Source organism: Ictalurus punctatus, chromosome 9 (assembly GCF_001660625.3).
Source record: "Ictalurus punctatus breed USDA103 chromosome 9, Coco_2.0, whole genome shotgun sequence".
Lineage (NCBI taxonomy): Eukaryota > Metazoa > Chordata > Actinopteri > Siluriformes > Ictaluridae > Ictalurus > Ictalurus punctatus.
This window is the reverse complement of record NC_030424.2, coordinates 18151734-18172238: the sequence shown is the minus strand read 5'-3', so window position 1 is coordinate 18172238 and position 20505 is coordinate 18151734. Positions and strand designations below refer to the sequence as shown.

At 37.3% G+C, this 20505-nt stretch overlaps 1 protein-coding gene across 3 annotated transcripts in view; it reads left to right on the top strand.

Moving 5' to 3' along the window:
• Positions 1-3538: 3538 nt before the first annotated feature.
• Positions 3539-20505, top strand: part of mipol1 (mirror-image polydactyly 1) — a 49721-nt gene continuing 32754 nt past the window's right edge. Inside the window, exons 1-4 of one of the 3 annotated variants that reach the window (XM_047157688.2) lie at positions 3540-3680; positions 4055-4265; positions 6424-6515; positions 19102-19186. In XM_047157688.2, coding sequence (XP_047013644.1) covers positions 4171-4265; positions 6424-6515; positions 19102-19186 — 272 coding nt within the window. In that variant the 5' untranslated portion in view covers positions 3540-3680; positions 4055-4170. Of the gene's footprint in view, positions 3681-4054; positions 4266-6423; positions 6516-19101; positions 19187-20505 lie in introns of all 3 variants that reach the window. The other 2 variants (XM_017476398.3, XM_017476399.2) reach the window with 2 other exon arrangements.

The following is a 20505-nucleotide window of genomic DNA, read 5'->3' as shown; positions in this document are numbered from 1 at the left end:
GTCAGCCAATACGTTCATAATATTCTGCACTATGTATATTTATTCATTTATTACTCGTTGTTGTCCACCCTCTACAGTGAACTGTGCAATATTCCTTTTACTTATCTGTATATGAACGGTGTTACTCATCTGTATATATTCTTATTCATCTGTACAAAAAATGAGGTGTTCATATTATACCTATTAGTATTATTATTGCTCTTATTCTTATTTTTCTATTCCTATATATTATATTTAGACATTTTTCTATTCTATTTCTATTTAATGTGTATTTTCTTATCTGTTGTGTGTAATTGAACTGCTGTAATGAGGGAATTTCCCAAGTGTGAGATCAATGAAGTTTATCTTATTTCAAAATATGTTTTGGTAGTAGCAGAGTTGGCTACCTTGCTTTAAAAAAACCCAAACAGCAACCATCAGATAAATTCTAATGGTTTCAACTACAGATACCATTACAAATCATTAGCTAACCATTAAAACCATTACCACTATTGGCCCTTAATGGTATCCATTAGACATAACATGCCACCAATAGAAGGCAACAAATTACCAGTAGAGACCCACAGGGACCTTTACAGTTTCAATTAAAACCAGTATAATTCCCATTATAACCATTAAAACTATTACAAATTCTATGAGGGTTTCTATTGGGGTTTTTTTCAGCAGGGTAGCTATTTCCTTCTGCAGTCTCTAGGCATAGGTTAATTGAGACAAACAATAATAAAACATGCATAGTTATGATTTTAACCTGAATTACAACCCCCACATCCCCACCTATCCCAAACCACCATCAATACTCTCATACACAGCAAGCCACCTACCATATCAATACACACACTACACATGTCATTTACAGAATACAACCCCAATTCCAAAAAAGTTGGGATGCTGTATATAAAATGTTAATAAAAACAGAATGCTATGATTTGTAAATCTCATAAATCCATATGTTATTCACAAGAGAATAGAACATAAAAAACATATAAAATGTTTAAACTGAGGAAATGTACCATTTTAAGAAAAAAAATAAGGTAATTTTTATAAGTGCAGACAATTTTGAATTTGATGGCTGCAACACGTCTCAAAAAAGTTGGGATAAGGGGCAACAAAAGGCTGGAAAAGTAAGTGTTACTAAAAAGAAACAGCTGGAGGGTAATTGGCAACAGGTCAGTAACATGATTGGGTATAAAAAGAGTATCTTATAGAGGCAGAGTCTTTCAGAAGTAAAGCTGGGCAGAGGTTCACATATCTGTGGAAAACTGCATCTACAATTTGGGGAACAATTTCAGAATAATGATCCTCAACGTAAAATTGTGAAGACTATGAATATCTCATCATCTACAGTACATCACTGCATTCTGTTTTTATTTACATTTTACACAGCATCCCAACTTTTTTGGAATTGGGATTGTGAGTAGTGGGAAACAAATGGTTATGAGAGAATATACATCATTACTATGTCCAGTAAGTTTATGAATACATGAATACTTACTGTCCTTTTACTTGTACAGTATTTACAATCAATAGTTCAGGTCAGAGAGGATACCTGTGATTACTTTACCTAGTAATTGAATGCAGACATGATTGATCATTTTATAATCATTTTTATTATGAAAAATAAAATGGAAAAAAGTATCATTTGTACAGGTTTTTAAATTAGTTGAGAGCTTATTCCATTGTATAATAGCTTTAAATAAGAATACAGATTGTGCAGATGTGGTATCTCACATAAGGATGCTACACTGCTAAAGCTGAATAAAGCTTATGTGTGAGGGTGCAGCACTGCTAAATATTGTAAACACCAAGAGGACATCTGAATACATAATTATTCTTTCAATCAATGCACGCATTCACACCTAGTGGTATGTTTTTGAGAGGAAACCTCACGGACATGGAGTGAATAAGCACACAAACTCCACACAGACAGCAAGCCGATCTCAGAATTGAACCCTGGAGCTGCAGCAGAAACACTAAACACCACACCACTGTACTGCCCCAATACATAAAAGTGTCAGTAATTTAAAAACCACAGGGAGGAATGGAAACTTTAGATGAAACCTTGCATTACTTACTGAAATAATACTTCCTGCCATTCTTCTTTTTTTAAAATCCAAATATGCAATCCAAGCTGATACCCTATAATAATAAGAAACCCACAAGAAGCAAAGACATTGCTGGAATGGATTTTATGGCAAAAATCAATAGAGACTTGATTTACAACAGAACTTTAAATCCAAAGCCAATGATCTCACTCTATTTCGTGTTGCACTTTCAAGTCCATTTAGGTATGATCAGTTTGCCTAACAACCCAGTATGTCTCATGAGTTTATTTCTGAGATGTTACAATGGCTTCCCTATGGATTTTGTTAATTTTTATTATCATTATTTATTTATTTATTTACAAATTATCCTGTCAGTGGCATGTCCAGGTTTTCAGGCAAGGATTGGTAAAACAACAAAAGGCTGCACTAAAAGGGTGGAACTATATAATTATTATGTATAGGACAAAGATTCATTTACAAACTATCTGACTTATTCCTTGGTGCCTAATATTTACATGAATGTATTGGCTTTATAGACACTTTATATGTCCTAATAGCCAAGGAAATTGGTCAGAACACCTACAACACTACTTTGAAAAGAACATGATATTGAAATTGTTCATTAATTCTGTATAAATTCTATAATAACATTTGCTCAGAGATGGATGTGCCTGTGTATGGTGTATATTTATTGGTGTGACTGTACTAAAATAGGTATACACTGTACTATCCGATACATAAACCTATCAAGGTTTATCTATCAGGTATAAACCTGATCAGAAATAAAATACACTGATTCTGGTGTAACTCCAAAATCACTATTTTTCTTGACTATTATCAAAGTCATGCTAAACTTTATTTTAAAAAAATCCACATTTTTACCACATTGGGTTTACAGCATTCTATTGTTGTTGTTATCCTTTATTCATTGATTCACTCGTTAGTTTATCTTCAGTAACTGCTTTATTCTGGTTAGGGTCACTGTGGATCCAGAGCCAGGAGACGCCAATCCATCACAGGGAACCATCCACACACACCCCTATGGGCATGTTTATGGACAATGGGAGGAAACTGGAGACCTTGAGGAAACCGACGCAGACACGGACACGGGAAACATACAAAACTCTCAAGCGCTCTTGCTTCATAAAATATAAGGGCCTCAATATCAGGTTCAATAAATAAATGTGGCCAGTAGGTTGGTGCATGTAAGTTTGGGGTTTAGTGTTAGTTTAGTTGTTAAGATTCTGAGGTAGTGATCACAGGTAACAAGAGTTACAGTATTGGGTAACTAAATGTGGATACAAAAAAAACTATTTACCTTTTTTAATCAACTTTTTTTTTAGTTATAAATTGTTCAGATTAAAAGCATTTTGTGGATACCAAGAGACGGTTCCAATAAATATGTTTGGTGGGCAGGGATAAGTATGGCCTTCAGAACAAGTTTAAGTGGTTAACTGTCTGCGTCTGGCCTCTGGTGGACAAAATGTAAAAGTTTTCATTTCGTTCTTCTTTCAGTGTTTCTCATGGGCTGTAAAATGGAGCGGGTCTATGTCGACTGCAGCTGTAGAAAATACAACTTCAGTAACTTTCTGTAAAGTACCTTAGATTAAGAAACTCAACATGGTGCTGTTTTATGTGGTAAGTCGTTGCCATGTTCATTTATAATAAACGTGACGGCTAGTGCTGTGTCCACTTTGTCATTCATTTAATGACCTGGAATAACTTGTTTTCAAGTAACTTGTAACAGCGAGCTCGTCTGGTTAGCTTGAACTCCTTAACATAGAAGAAAAAGTAAAAGGAGTAAAAATAAAACCGAAAGAAAGCACAATTGCTAGCTAATAAGTAAGCTAACTTGCTAAAACGGAGTTTGCATACAAGAAAATGGTTTTCTCGCTACAGTTAGAGGGAAGCCTAACTGCTGCGACTAACTTTTGCATTTTTATGGTGTGTGTGTGTGTGTGTGTGTGTGTGTGTGTGTGTGTGTGTGTGTGTTCGTGTTCGTGTTCCTGGAGTGAGGAGTTTGTTGTCTTGTATCAAGTTGCATTGCATTGCCAGTGTAAGCGGAGACGCCGCATAGAACAAGTCTGATGGTCAAATAACATTAGCGACGACTTCTCATGTATAACCTATGAATTGTCACAGCATGGCACACGATGTTAAAACAGCAATCCAGAGAGCGAAACATAAAATTTCGAGCTTGGAGAATGAGCTGTGTGCCAAAAGGTGAGTGTGTGAGCTGAGCGGTTGATTAATACTGGTGTGGTCACATTGATATCAGGCTGTACTGTAGTGTCCTCCTCTCTTCCTTTTGGTCATACACACATACCAATACCTCTGTGTATTAGGCTTATTTACTATATCTAGTTTAATTAATATGTCTTTGCAGATTAAATTTGTGAATTGGAGAAACCGGACAGCGCTGACCTCCTATTCTTAATCTTTAATATAATATAGGTAGAAGGGTTCAGTGTTGGAAAATGTAAGGTTGTACAGCCTATATGGGTTGAATTCAGCTGCAGTTGCATGCAAATGCTTGGACACCCCTAGCCAGATGACATATTTTGTTGATTTTGACTAATGTGATTTTTAAAAGTTTTAAAGCAATTTTACAATTATGAAGGAGCATGAACCTACCCCAGGCACTGGAGGGTTGCAGGAGTCAGTGGCGGTCCCAAGACTGGAGAATGGGGAGGGTAGTGTCAGGACGGGCATCCGGTGTTAAACTTGTGCTAGAATCACCCAGGACGGTGATCCGCTGTGGCGACCCCAAACAGGAGCAACCGAAAGGGGGAACAGTCAGGTCCATAAATATTTAGACATTGACAAAGTTATTGTTGTTTTAGAAGACTACCACAGTGTATAGAAGTTGAAATTAAATAATAAATATGACCTCAAAATGCAGACCTTCGTCTTTAATTTGAGGTTATTTACATTTAATTGAGGTAAATGGTGTAGCACTTTCTGGATTTGGAATCTGTTGGGGTTAACTTTCAATATGATGTCCGAAGAGCTGTCACTGCCAGGGAAGCAAGCCATCATTACAAAATCAAAACAAACCCATCGGGTGTGAATATTGGTGAGCACCAAAACACCAGAAGTGTGGTGTATGACAGAAGAAATTTTTTCACAACAGTTTGCCAGATCAAGAACAACCTCCAGGAGGTAGGCATATGTCTGTCAAAGTCAGCAATGAAGAGAAGGCTTCACCAGAATAAATACAGTAATTTATACATGAATTCCACTAGCTGTAAAACATTACTGTGCCTCAAAAACATTAAAAAAAATAAAAAACCTTTTCTGGTCATGGAACAACAGCAAATCTTACACTGTTCAAGTGATTTGGATGTAAATGTCCTAAAATTAAAACTGAAAGGCGGCACTTTGAGCTCACGTGCGCTTTTGGTTGTTTGTGTGCATGCATGAGCGTGTATGTGTGTGTATATAACACCTATATGAGAGATTAAAGGCTCAGGAAACCTTTGCAGGTGTTTTGAGTTAATTAGCTGATTAGAGATCTTCTCACATCGACATTTCTGTATTATAATTTATTTATTCTAGTATTTTGAGAGAGTGCATTTTTGATTTCCATGAGCTGTAAGTCGTAATCATCAAGATTAAAACAAAAAAGGCTTGAAATATTCCACTTTGTGTAATGAATCTAGAATATATGAACGTTACACTTTTTCAGTTAAATAGTTAAGTTTTTTATGGAAAAAAATCTTTCCCATGATATTCACTTTTTTTTTAGATGCACCTGTGTGTGTATATATATACACACATACATACACATGATCAAATGTTTGTGTGCCCAATTATGTCAAAAAAGCAAAAAATTATATATATAGCAAAGATAATTTTATAAAGTCAAAGCATGTCACTTTTCCTACCTCAAAGTTTTTGTGCTCAACTTCCTGTTTAATTCTGGGCTGCCCCCTTATATGATGTCGTGTGAATTAGGTCAAGTTGCTTTTTTCATTTAGTTCCATTGATCCCTTAAAGGTTCTCCGTAGAACCGTACAACAAAGTTGAGCCTTTCACACAGTTAGCTAGAAATGTATTAATCCAAAGAATCCTTGAGGAACCATTTTTCTAATAATAATTACTTGATTATTGTAAAGATCGGCTGATATCCAGACCTTTGATACTGGTATTGTATTGAAAAAGGAAAAAAAAAAAAATTAACATGCAACAGTTAATTGTCTATTTCCTTGGAAAGAGAGGACAAGGAATTAATATTTGTCATACTTCAGCTGAAGTGCATGGAAACATTGCTGAAGTATGTGTAATGCAGCTTGTTACAGGACACAATATAATAATAGATGCACTCTGATGCATTCTGAAAACGGTGTAAGATTCTAATGTCCTCTTTTCATCGATTCAGGGAGAATTGCTCAGAGGGTGAGGAGAAAAACCATCAGATGTCATGGAAGCTCAAACAAGAGCTGAAGGATTCACTTGTTGATATGTACAAAGGTATATTGGAATTATGTGAGCTGTCTGTTGTCTGTCCAAAAATGCTTATAATAGTTCAGCCTTTCTAGTTGAAGAATGCTGTTGCAAGCTACTGAATGAAGAACTTTTTGTAATGTAGGTTGTGCTCTGTCCTTCTCCACCACGTAGATTAATCTCATGGTTGTGAATACCAAGTCAATGCAAATTCAGAGAAAATTCAAGACTAAGTCCGAAACCACATAATGCACAACTAAGTAGTATGCCTAAGTTGTAATGACGCCAATTATGTACTGGCATACAGTTTGAGTGAACGGAGTGAAATTGTAGGACCTTGTTGTTAATGCACACTGTGGTTGCGTGTATGTACATGATCATGATCATGATCATGAGTGGAATAGACAGGTTGTGACTGACCAGTGCCATATCTCCTTGCAGTTCTCGCCTGGTTTCACATTGAAGCTAATCAGGGTTGACCTGGCAAGTACCTGGATGGGAGACTTTCTGGGGAAAAATAAGGAAGTGGTATTAGTGAGGCCACCAGTTGGCGCTCACCGTGGCGTCTGTGTGCCCCAGTATAGTGACCCTATCCTGTAAAAACAGCACCGTCTTTCGGATGAGACCATAAATCAAGGTCGTGACTCTCTGTGGTCATTAGAAAATCCCCCCATTGGCCCTTAATTATCATGGCTTCCTAATAATCCCCATCTCTGAATTGGCTATATCACCCTCTCTGGTCTGTGGTGGGCGTTCTGGCGCACTTTGCATCATCCAGGTGGATGCTACACTCTGTTGGTGGTTGAGGAGCAATATATATAAAAATAGTATTTAACGCTGTGAGAGCCTCATAAATGCAACGTTAGACTGAAAACTGTATTAAATCAAAATGAGCATGCGGACATTGATATGGCCACAAGAGGGCAGCCTTACCATTTCAAATAGTCATTACAATCCTGATTTTTCACTGACTCGTTATGGCATTCAGTTTTACTGTGTGAATAGTGAACCTAGTTGTAAAGGGGATACTTTAAATTAGTACACCCTTAATTCACAGCATACTCCTGTGCATAAGTTACATTTTGAGACAGTAATAATACCAGATAGTTATGACGGTGTTTGCTTATTGACGAGGAAGTGTGGGGAATAGTGTTCCCGGGGTAGATTCTGGATCCTCTGTGACTCTGACCAGTGTAAAGCTGTTACTAAAGATAAATGAATGACATAACTAACAACATGTAAATAATAAGAAAGTGTATTATTGAAGGATGTTGGATAGATGACTAAAATCTATCCAAAATTACTGAAATCAGCAGATTATTCTGGCTAAAAAAAAGTCACTCCTTATAAAAAAAAAAAACTACAACAGAGCTGTTGTATCTTACTGAATACTACGTGGGAGATGTAAGGTTGTTCATGCTTGTAGCAATCAGTTTCTGGCGCCATTGTAATTGAGATTAAAACTACACCTAGATAAAGAGATAGTGCTCAGGCGAGTGTCATGTATGCATTGGCACTCTTGAGTGTGTATTGTGAAGGCTGATGTTTCGAGTGTGACCTTCATGCTGTGCCCTCTGGTGTTGTTTATGTTTGCTTTTGATGTAATGCTTCGCTTGCCGTTTCACTGATAGGCTGTGACATCCTGGTGCAAAGCCACCTAAAGCATTGCATCCTAGAGATGGGTGGAGGCCAGTACCCGGAAACAGGATCTTACTTAACGCATATCCTGACACCTGAGGCTTCAGGATTCAGTTGTGCGTGCAAGTGGGAGCACCTGCAGGCAGGGCTGCTTGCCCATTTTTAGTGTGCTTGTTGGGGGTGGGGGAGTATTTAAGTGCACCACATCTGAACGGTTAATGTCTTAATTATAGCTTGCATGCATAAATGTGTCTGTAAGCATTGCACACACTTTTTTTTATGCATAAACAGAAATTTCATAACGAGCTACACTTTAGGGCAGGTTCATTGTTCAGTGTCTCTTAGCTATGGAAACATGAAACCATTCCAGCTGAGCCTTATCTCATCTGTTGTAAAATGTATTTCATATATACAGCAGGTATTAGTCTAATTAAAATACTGGTATTAACCTTGTCAATTAGGACTTTCAATGTAGGCAGCATCTGATGAACCTTTACTGTAGATCTCCGTTGTGGCTAGGCATTGTCAGTTTGTCCCTAATTCTTCCTAAAAATAAGAAATATTTTGCGGGTTGTATAAAATCCTTGACCATGGAATATTTCCCCATAGAAAAGAGTTTAAATCTATGGGTGGGTGCTATGTCCAAAAAATGACAAGCCATTTTCAAGATAGACAATGTCTATCACCATATTTAGTTTTGCTGAGCTTTTGATAACAAAGTGCAAACAAAAAGTTGTTTGGCTGTGTTATTTACTGCAAAAAAAAAAGAAGACATCTTAAGTTAAAAATTGGAATTTAGTCAGATTTATCTAGTATTTCCTTTTATAAGATTACACTTCAATCAAATGTAAGATTATTAAACCTATTTCTGGACATTTTCAACTGATTTCCAACTTTACATTTTCTTGTTCTATTGGCAGACAATTTTGCTTCTTTCTAGAAATAATTGCTTAAAATTAGCAAAATTATCTGCCAGTAGAACAAGAAAATGTAAAGTTTGAAATCCGTTGAAAATGTCCAGGAAAACTATTTTTGGAATCTTATTTGTTTTTTTGTTTTGTACTCTTGTAATAGGATATTCTAGATAAATTTGATTGTAATTCAAGATATTTTCATTTGCTAAGAGAGAATTGTTTTCCAGCGTTTGAAGCACAATTCAGAAATTGTTTTCTATAACCCAACATTTACATAAATGTAATCTAGCTAGAATAAGGAAGAAGATGGAAACAGTTGCTAAAAACAGATTTTAAACTCCTGTCAGTTACAGTGACAGTAGACACGATACTCATAAAAGTGTTTCATCAGGTAAATATGTAGTGGGCTGAGAAAACCTGTTGGATGCCACTGCAGCTGAATTCTGGCAAACCGCCAAAAAAAGATTACAAAAAAAAAAATCAGGTGTTGGTCAAAAGAAGTTTTTCTGCTTACAGCATACTTTGATACCTCATCTTTAAGAAACCGTAATATAAACATGATGTTTTTATTGCCTTTAAATTTGGAAAGCTATCTTCCTGCAAAGATGTTGTGTAAGGAGTCAGTCTGATTAAAGATGTCTAAAACCTTGCTAGCAAAGTGTGATTTCTTCACACAGTGAATGTCAGGCGTTTATCAAGTTGGATAGTTATGTGCATTAGTGAAATGAATATAATCCTAATCGATTCAGTTTGTAATCAGATACCAGCTGTAGGAATGTGATGCTCATATGCAGTTTTCTCCCTTTTTCACATTTCGGGGGAAACAGAGTTTAAAACTGTTGATAACTTTACTTCTGGGTGACATGTATGCAAAGGTGAAAGACACTTCAGTTCAGGTTTCAGAGCTATATAGAGTACAAACTGTGACGATTTCAACATGTGAAGGATTTTCAATATCATGTTGTCCTTCTACAGCAGAAACTAGCCTGTGCTTTGGCTCAGTTTATACATGAGCAAATCAGGATTATTACACATGATATTATACATCAATATTATATGTCTGTGTACACTACTGTGCAAAAGTCTTAGGCACTACTGTGCGACAGTCAAAGTCTCCAGAAGAACCGTGTCTGGTTCTGCAAGATTCTCAATAATACTTACAGCTCATTTCCTTATAAAACTGCACTAATTATTCTGGAGACTACTATTTTTGTTTAATTTTATTTAATTTTATTTTATTTATTTATTTATTTAGTCACACCAAATATTGAATTTGTTTCATTCACTACCATTTACTGCTCTTTACATGTGTCTTAGACTATTGCACAGAACTGTGTGTTCTCTGCTAGATTAGAAGTTTTGCCACACCCCAAAAATGTGAGTCAGATGTCTTTCTCTGACTTTTTCCCTGCTAGGTGCTACAGGTATATACAAAAAGAAAAAATACTTTGTATAATGAGGCTTATGCACAGGACAACACTGTGAGGAATATGGTCAATGAAAAGTAAAATGTTATTAAACTCACATGTATTCACTAAATTAGGTACATTGTGTTGCTTAATATGGCAAGTGAGCAGGCAAGATTCAGACAGTTTTGCATAAACGTGTGTGCATAAATATTTTATAGCTTTGAGATAATTCTATTATATTTGCAACTTTTAATCCAGAATTAAATTTCATGTGTGAGGGATGGTGTTTGAACGTGTTATTTTACCTTCTGCATCCCTGCTGTGTTTATTTGTCCACAGTTGTTTGGGATAAGCGTACGGCCATGGGCAGGATTGTGTTATTACAACTGATCTGTGGTCTGGCTACGGGTTGTTTTCTTACACGGTTAAATTGTTCTTTGCAGTCCAAATTCAGTGCGTGCACACTCACACACACACACACACACACACACACACACACACACACACACACACACACACACACACACACACACACACACACACACAAAAGTCCATAATAACAAACAAGGCATGCTTCCTATGGAGCTGCTCCTCACAAGGAGAGCGGGGAAAAAGCTACAGTCTCAACATGCTTTGTTCTTAGCAGGTGGATCGACCTTTGACATAACCTTTGGTCCCCTTCCCTATGCACCAACCTCCCAGGCAGGAAATGTACTGTTTAGTCCTATCACTTCTGTTCTGACAACTTCAGCTTGTGGTGGTACGTCACAGCCGTGGTCCGGTATTCTGTCTTTTTTTCCCCGCCAGCCGCCCACCCTGATTGCGCATCGTGCTTCGCCTCCTAGGAGGGCAGGAGGCGCATTTGCGGGCAGTTTCGCGGCTTCCATGTGGGTCCCATTGAAGTTCAAATTCCCTGGAATTGAGTGCCGAGTGGCCTAATAGGCTCGCCCTCTGCCTAAGTGGGTGGTCCAGCAAGGCAGAATTGTACGCACACAGATCGAGGGATTCCATAGGCTCTGTCCCCTTTTGTCTCTGTGTGTTAGTTTAAGGACTAGACCCAGGGTGGGCATTGCTTAACTGAGACGAGGCTGCTTACTATGATCTTCCACCAAAGACCCTTCACACAAACTGTGTGTTTGTGACTAAATCGCATTATTTCTTTTATTATTTAAAAAAAAAATAATTATACCAGCTAGCAAAAATAGTTTACATTAAGAATTGTTTGTGAAATGAACATTCATTTCCACGTAGACGAATTGGGTCTGTCTTGTCAAGGTTAACATTTGAAGGAACTTGTTTTCCATTCATTATTTCCTTCATGAGAAATGCAGTAATTTTACTGCAACATTTAACAGATACTTTCTGTCCCAACTTGCATTTCCATTCTACATCTAGTTGAACTGACGCCCACACGATGCAAACTAGGCTGCCACCCAGTTGCGGGATTCCGGGAGACCTAGTGATGGTCCGTGAAGCAGAGAGGAAAACAAACAGGCCCAGCTTTGGTGTGAACCACAGATGCTTGGGAACTGTTTGAACAGGGAGCAATTCAAACGGTCTCTCCTGTGGCCTGTGTTCAAACATCAAGTGGTAATGAGGACTGAGTGCCTGGTCCTGTTGCCCTGGCCTCCCCTCAATCCGTCAACACATTCCCCCTCTGAAACACGCTCTCATGCCATGGTGTCTTTTTCACATTATGGGGAGTTAGCATTATTTTTAGTTGTGAGGGGAAATGTATTAAAACACTGAAATATGAGTTATTGCGTATTGACAGATATGGATTCAGATAGGAATCTATTATGATTCAAGATTTTTGTTTTTCATTTTAATAATTGTGAAGGCAGTGTTTTTAGGGTATCCTGATTTCATTATTTTCTTTTAGCTAATGGTGGGAAGTCACGATTCTAACTAAGCTGGTTGAATTCCTCAGTCAACATCACATGCATTCACTGCATAAATAATTGCGTCATGGGATCAGATTGGAAAATATCCAAAATCCAACCTACTACCAATCCGTTGATTTCAGGCAAAATATTAATAATCACATCAGATCACCGCATCCCTACTTTTCCTTACGCTTACTTTTAAAATGTTAAAAACTTGAATATGCATTGAAATCTTGAAATGATCTGTGGAAGTCAGTTTTCAGTTTTGCTTGTCCTTTAGAGAAAAACATACCAGCATGTGAGAATCCATGTGTGTCAGCCTGTATCTGGAAAGAGTATATACTTATACAGCCATTCAATTGTATATCAGCTGCTCACTAAATATTTGCATAGATGTACATCTCGGTGTGAACACACATACCACCTACATGCCTTAACCTCCCACAATACCACCAGCTGAAGTGAGATGGTGGTAAAATACTGATATTTTTGTGCAGCTCATTATTATTTAGTATCTTTCTATAGAGAGAGAGAGAGAGAGAACACTGGAATTTTCTAGTGTGTTGACTCTCGAGTCTTGGCACTTCAGCACCCTGTTCTTTTAGGTTTAGGTTGCCTAAAGGACAGGTCGAAGCACAAGCATCATTCATCCTTTTGAGAGAAAAAAAAAGATAAGAGAGAGAAAAGCTCTGTTTGGATTCGGCACGTCATGAAAGTTCAACTTTGCAGTGCGTGTTGGAGAAAGGATTTTCAGAACAAAGGTAGAAGTGTTTGCCGAGGATTCTCACACCACTAGCTATGTGTGTGTTTTAGTGTTGGGCTCAAGGCAAGGTGGCATGCGCAGCAATAAAGCTGGATTTGTAACCTTTTGACTGTGGGTGTTTTTTTTTTCATCTTTAAAAAAAAAAAAAAAAGAGCTTACATTTCATACTTACAATCACTTTATGTATAGGGTTTGTTTTGACCAAAGGGCTCATATAACTCGTTTCCATCTTGGTCAGTTGTTGTCCGTGAACGAGTATTATTTGAAAGCCATTTTTACGCCTGTGTAACAGATTCAATGAAACTGTTGCATAAGGTGAATAGAAACAGCAAGAAGGTGAGAGGGTGAAACTCCCGGTCCAAGCGTCTCTCATGAGACAGCTGACCTTCGGTTGACTCTATTCCTGAGCCCCACCTCTCCTGCTCGGCGTCTATGAGATGACTAATAGCAGCTTCATGGTTTGCGTAGCCACTTTGCACCAGTTTCACAACCGTACTTACCACAATAAGTCTTTGTTTTCTGTAGTTTTATACACTCAGGTTAAAATGCTTGTAACCTCATGCTTTGAACTTGGAATTTTTTATTTATTTATGTTTTTTCCCCATAGAAAAGAATTTTTTTTTGTTGGGGGCGGGGGCGGTGGGTGATGAAATCATCAGCATATAAATCAAAACTCTACAGAAAAGGATTCTAATGTCACATGAATGAACAGAGCTTTTAGTGAGTCATTTTACTTATCAAGAAATACAGTTTACTAATTAATCACACAAAAGGAAAATCCTGCTATTAAAAATGCCTTAATGTTAAAATGTGATACTCACATTTTTTGGAAATCTTATTCTCCTCCTGAATGTACTGCATTATCTTCATTAAACCATGTAATATAGATTTTAAATAAATGTGTTCAAACTATTAAGAACCGAGTTCTAATAAAATACTTCTTCCATATTCAAATCTCTGTGGTAAGAGGAGCATTCATGAATAAGACACGCGATCAGTATAAAGGTCTTCATTGCCTTGCTTCTGCTTCAATAACGTTACAGTATATTCCCTTGAAATATGAGCGAAAGCTTTCTCCCTCCTGTTTTCTCCTTTTATTCACTGCATTAAGCTCATCTTCAAATAACTTCTCTCTCTCCCTCCCAAATGTTAGCCAATGCAAATCTCAGCTTAGCCAGTATTTACTGAGCCAATTTTGAGGTTACCTTCAGCAAAGTACAGAGTCTCTCAAAATATTCACTATTGACATAAAAGAAATATATAGAAACAGTATTTGTAAAAGTGCTCTGCCTGAAACAACTTCGTCTTTCAAGCTACAAACATTTAGCTAAATCACATGTACATTATTCAGTACTTATAAACTCACCAATGAATATGTTTCTTAAAACAGGAATAATAATTTCCATTCTAAAATCTGTTTATATGTCAGATACTTCAGTTTTCAACATGCAGTTATCCATATTTTCCACTTATTAAAGTCTGTCTTTATTCGTGTAAAACATTGTTTTAGAAATGTACAGTGAGTAACTTTATTTTAAATCTTAAGAAGACCATTACATTATTACTTAATAAGTAAAATCCGGTTTTGGTCGAACTGTACACTGTACATGGACTGTCCAGATAAAATGGAAGACTTTTTATTTATTCACTCTCGGGTATTAGCAAGCTGCTGTGTAAGTACGTGTGTTGGACGTCACATGCGATGCCATGCAAGAACTGGCTCTAAATTAAACTGTCATTTCTTAAAGTGATGTTAGAAGAAGCAGCAGCCTTTGTTTGTCATGTCTATATTACAGCACAGTGAAATTCTCTTCTTTGCATATTGCAGCTTGTTATATACAGTTTACTTTAATTCTTTGCAGTCTGCTGGCTGTGTGTTATTTTAGGAGTTGTTGTTTTGAGTGCAGTGTTTGGGGGGGGTTTCATTCAGTGCTGCAATTTGTTCTAAAGTATAGGACTCCTGGTCTCTAATATTTTAGTATGGAATGCTAACATATTTCTTTTTGAGAATCTATTCAAGGGTAGTTTAGCTTCACAAAGCACTCTGAAGCGGTCATGCTGTAGAGCGAAGGCAGGAGTTGGAAGTTCTTGCCCTCTCCTTACAGCTCATGGCTTTCCCACACCCAAATTAGCTGGAACGCAGGAAAATGAGGCACTCATCCTGCTAGATTTGGCAGGTCATTGCGCCTCCCCTCTTAATGCCTGGGGATCAGCAAATCTCGGCTTGTTAGATGCGACCGAGGCCGGATCCATCAAGAGGATCTGAGACAGCACTGCTTCCTCATTTTCCCCAATCTCAATTCAATTACCACTACGCCTGCTCTCAGAATGAGTTTAGGCCTATAAGACCGTTTCTGCAAGTCATAGCGTGCAAACTGCCTATTAGATATTTCAGTCATCCAGGAAACAAAGGGCTATACACTCAATCACAGAGTGGACATAAAGTTAGAGCTTGTCATTATGTACTTGTGAAGGACTTGCTTATTTCTCCTATAATCAGACCCATAAAAATGTATTTCCAGATACTTTTTTGGGGGGCTACATAAATATCTGATGTCAAGAGTAATGTAGAACATTATATTAAGGCTAAGTATAGCAGTATCTGCTGCTACAGAACATTTTACCTGAATAAGAGTAATATTTAGACTCTTATTGACTGGTTTAAAATGTATTTGCATTTTGGTCCGTTTGCATTTGTCAGTTGTTTGTCAGTTCTTTTATTATTGCTTTCTTCCTCTCACATTTCAGGCTTTTATATTTCAAAATTGGTTAATCATCAACTCGGCTAGAAAAGTATTTATCATTTAGATTACAACTTGGCAAATGCTCCTCATTTTCTTTTAATTTTTTTTTTTTTACAGTTAAATGAAATGATGTGTCTAAAAGGTAACTAACTCATAAATGTTCAAAAGATCAATCATAGCATTTTGAATGACCAAAAAAAAGCCCATTTTACTTCATTTCCTATAAATTGTCTGAACAAATTGAAGTCCGTATGTCTTATCGGAGATCATTTTGTCAAGACCAGAATTTATTATTTAGGACATAATGACCCATTTCATTAACTATTAGGTGAAATTATGTTCTCTTGAATTAAGGTTTTTCTGCTTCAGATAAATGCGTGTGTTGAATGATCCAGTACATAAGCTAGGAAGAAGGATAATTAACAAATGTTTGTCTTCTTAATTCTGTCCCTTCATCTCACTCTTGATTCATATGTCAGGTTATGTTAAATTTGACTCTTATGGACAGCATGCTAACCAGTAGGCATTAACCAGACATGTACAGATAGTTATGGTGTTTTTTAACAAGCTAGACATATAGTGCTTGTACTATAGCTGATTGATGGAACATAAACAATATATGTGCATAAGAGACATTGTGACTAACAGCTTTTGATCCAAGACAAGACAGGTTCATGCAGTGCCTCATACACACCCTGCGGAGCGTCTGTTTATTCTTCCAGAATCATGTCTCTCTTATGGTTGGAAAGCACAGGCAGTGTACAATTCTACCTGCTTTAAGTTTCTCTCCAGATTAATGTCCGTATCAAAATTCATAAAGAATTGGTAAGATGAGAAGCCTGAGCTTGTGGATTCATGGGGATTTTGTGTGAAGCCCATTTAATCAGGATAACATGGTTATTAATATTCATAAAGTCAGCTGGAATACAAATGACAGACTGAGGAATCTGGAAACTTTTTTTCCGCCGTAGAAATGTATTAAAAAGAGCTTAAAAAATTAATGAAATTTAGTTTATATTAGACAAAATGCAAAATCCTGTATTGGTTGATTGTAATTGGGTTTAGACGCTTCTTTTTGAAGAATTTCGTCTTTGACAGACATCAAAGGCAATTTCAATGAATGCAATTCATGAATGGTCATTTAAAAGGATTTAAAGACATTACGCTGCAATAATTGTACATGAATAATAAGTAGCCCACAGAGGCAATTAGCTTAAAGTCTACAAGACAGGAAAACGAAGATCACAGGGAGACAGTAGAGGACAAATGTGAAAAGTTTAAGTAGCTTTTTGATAAACTCATTTAGCCCATGATTTTTTTTTTTTGTATATATAGAATGGTGTTACTATAGATAATTATTAAACCATTACAGCAAGATTTTGGGGCATGCCAACAGTCTTAATTGCTATTAGGTGTAATAGACCAACATATCAATAGTTAATTATGCAGCCAGTTTTGAATGCAGTGGAACTGAAAGTCTGGACAACAAACCTAGAGCAGTAATAGCACATTGGAAAAGCACTATTATGAAAGCGGCTTTCAGTAGTGCTCTGTGTGTGCTAATGCTAATAGCTCATTAATCTGTCATGAGGAGGCTACAGATTATGTAGAAATGTAGATGTGATGCTAATTCACCATCTGGAAAGGCATCAGAAACTCTTCAAAGGAAACAGGACTGAGTTACAGTCGACTCAGTTTAAACTTTCATTAAATGAGAGGGAGCGCTTTTTTATTCCTCAGTATTGGTTTATTGCAGAATAGCAGTTTCATTAAGTTCCTCCCAAGTAATTCTCTGAGGAAACGGCGTCAATCAGCGAATCAATCCAAATTTATTTGGTAAAGCGCCCTTTTCCGAGGTCTTTGCAGTGTGCCTCGCTGAAAATTACAAGACTATCGAAAGGTCGTGTTTGTGTGCTCGGTTTTATTTTTCCTTTCTCTTTTCAAAAGCTACTTTCTCATGTTTGTGATAAAGGATTACGAGACTGCTCAGCCATACCTACTAGCTGAAAACTCTCCTCCTCCCCTGTGTCTGAAACTCCTGTGCACAGGGCCAGCTCCTGCCCAGAGTCTATCACTGAGATTAATGGAGCCCCGTGGTGTCTCGCACAAAAAGCCAGTTGTCCGTTCACGCCTGACTGTGTCTGAGCTGAATAGTGTGTGAGCAGTGTGTGCTGGCTTACAACGCAGGGATAACGTTCCACTGGCATCTGCCCCGGGGGTCACCCCCCTGTCTAGCACCCAACCTCCTTAATGCCCCCCCCCTTTTCCCCTGTCTCTCTGTCTGTCTGTCTCCCTGTCTTTTGCAGTCTAACTCTTTCTACGTCGCATTCTTTCTCTGTATTATTCCAGTTTAAGCTAGAGACCAAATTATACTTGTTTTACACCGTCAAAATGGTTACGTGATCACTATCCAGTCCAAATGACATGCTGCTGTTGGTATGTGCAGTGCTGCTTGGGAAACCGATGAGAGAGAAGCTCAACAGCGTCACATCTTTTGAATCGGCAGTTCATTGTCAGCTGGTCACATAAAGATATTGTCTTTCAGTGTGATTGCTATATGGCAGTATTGAATATTGGTGGAGTGTGTGTCCAGAACAAAGCTGAGCAATGAACTCTTCCATTAAGACTAATTAGCTTTTTGTCTTTGGCTTCACCACTAGAGGGTAGCCCAGTCCCACTGCTGCATGTGGCAGCACATCGCAACAGACTCTATCTCTGAATGTCAGCCTTGCTCTTAATTGCCTCCTGCCTATTTGTTGCTTGCTTATGAATTAACTTGCATTTATGGAACTAAATTATCCCCCGTCATTTAATTATACCTTAGAAGCTGAAGTTTAATTGGCGCTTCCTAACAAGGATCTGATATGGCTTGAGCTGTATTAAACGTCTGTTTACTTTCCAGATAGCTAAAAGCATTAAAACGATTGCATGATGGGATTACGATTTGTTAATTGCCCTCGTTCATTAGTCCTTCATAAACTGTTAGGTAGAGCTCTGGTACACAGTGGAGGGGATAAAGCAAAGTCTTGGAGCACAATTTTACTCTGCAAATTAAAGCTGCCTGTCTTGTTGTGCTGTCTATGTGCCAGGAGTTATTAAAGATCGCTTTCCACCTAGCACCCCTGAGATCATATTGACAGGCTATAATTAATACTAACCTTTCTAAGTCTAATGGAAAGAGCCTGACTGAGTGCCTGTGATGAAAAGCATTTTTTTCCCCTCCTCTCAAAAATTAATCATACCTTCTATATATTTCCAGCTAATCCCAAAGTCAATGAGGAACTGAAACAAAGGCTGCCGTCCCCTATAAAGCGCCATTGTTCAGAGACCACACCACAACCTGGGTAAAGATGCTTCACTGCTCATTTTACATTGTTTGTTAACGGCTTTCTCCCACATGCGACAATTACGGATGAGTTTTTAATATGTGGGAATGTTTATCAGTGTACGTTGCTGCCAGTGATCATCTGTCGTAATAACATCTTTGCAGAGATGTTTTCTAAATCCAAAATGATGTTACAGTCTTTTTTTAAAAAAAAACAACAAAAAAAAAACAGCTGCTAGTTTGGTTTGTTCATTTTGAAGTTGCATACAAATCATTTCTGTTGTGAGAATGTAAGTGTGCTGCACATAGGGGAAATAATGGCACGTCATGTAGTGTGATATTGAGTTATTACAATAATTGTACAATATGCATTTGCTTTTCTACTATATTTAGTTATTTACAGTTCAGTTGTTTTTGTCCTGTGTCTCTCATATTACTTGTTGACTTGATGATGCTTATTAAGCAATTTTTTTTCCCCAAACAATACCTGTTGTCTGTGGCTAAATATACATTTCATAGCACCTCTAGTCAACAAGATAATAGTAAACAAATTACAAGCACAAGTTGTACTGATAGCATTTTTTCCCCACAGTGTACTGAAATCACTTTTGAAACATAGTAGTTTTATCAAAAATCCATTGTGCGTACTTCAAATGTAAAGCGTACGCTATATACTATAGATCATAACATATTCAGAAATCACATGGGTTCTACTGACATGAGGATTTTTTTTTATCGTCAATTTTTGAGTATAGGGTAGCATGATGTATTCTGTTGGTCGAATGCCCCCTGGCCTTGTTGAGTCAGAACTCTCCCGCTTGCTCCCTCACTCCTAAGATCTGATATTTACCTCATGTACAACCTGTGCTCACGGCTTAGAATAGCAAGGGCAAGTCCATCAAAGTGTTCACAACGATGTCCACTTTATCGATATTCTTCATCCTTTTGTCCTTGTACGCTACTGGTCAAAAGTTTAGACACACTCATTCTTTATTTTTTATTCTTTTTTCCCCCACATTTTAGAATAATAATAATAATAATAAAGTCATCGAAACTCTGGAATAACACAAATGGAACTATGGGAATTATGTTGTGATAAATTCTAAATAATTTAATATTTTAGCATCTTCAAAGTAGACACCCTTTTTGCATCGAATTTTCAGGAATGTATTCTTGGCATTTTCTCAACCAATTTCTTGAGGAATTTCCCTGAGATGCTTATTTTAAACTGTATTAAAGGAGCTCCCACCTACGCTGGACTCTTATTGGCTGCTTTTCGGAATATTTCACTCCAAGTCATCCGTTTAAAAAATATATTTTTTGTATATAAAATGTTAG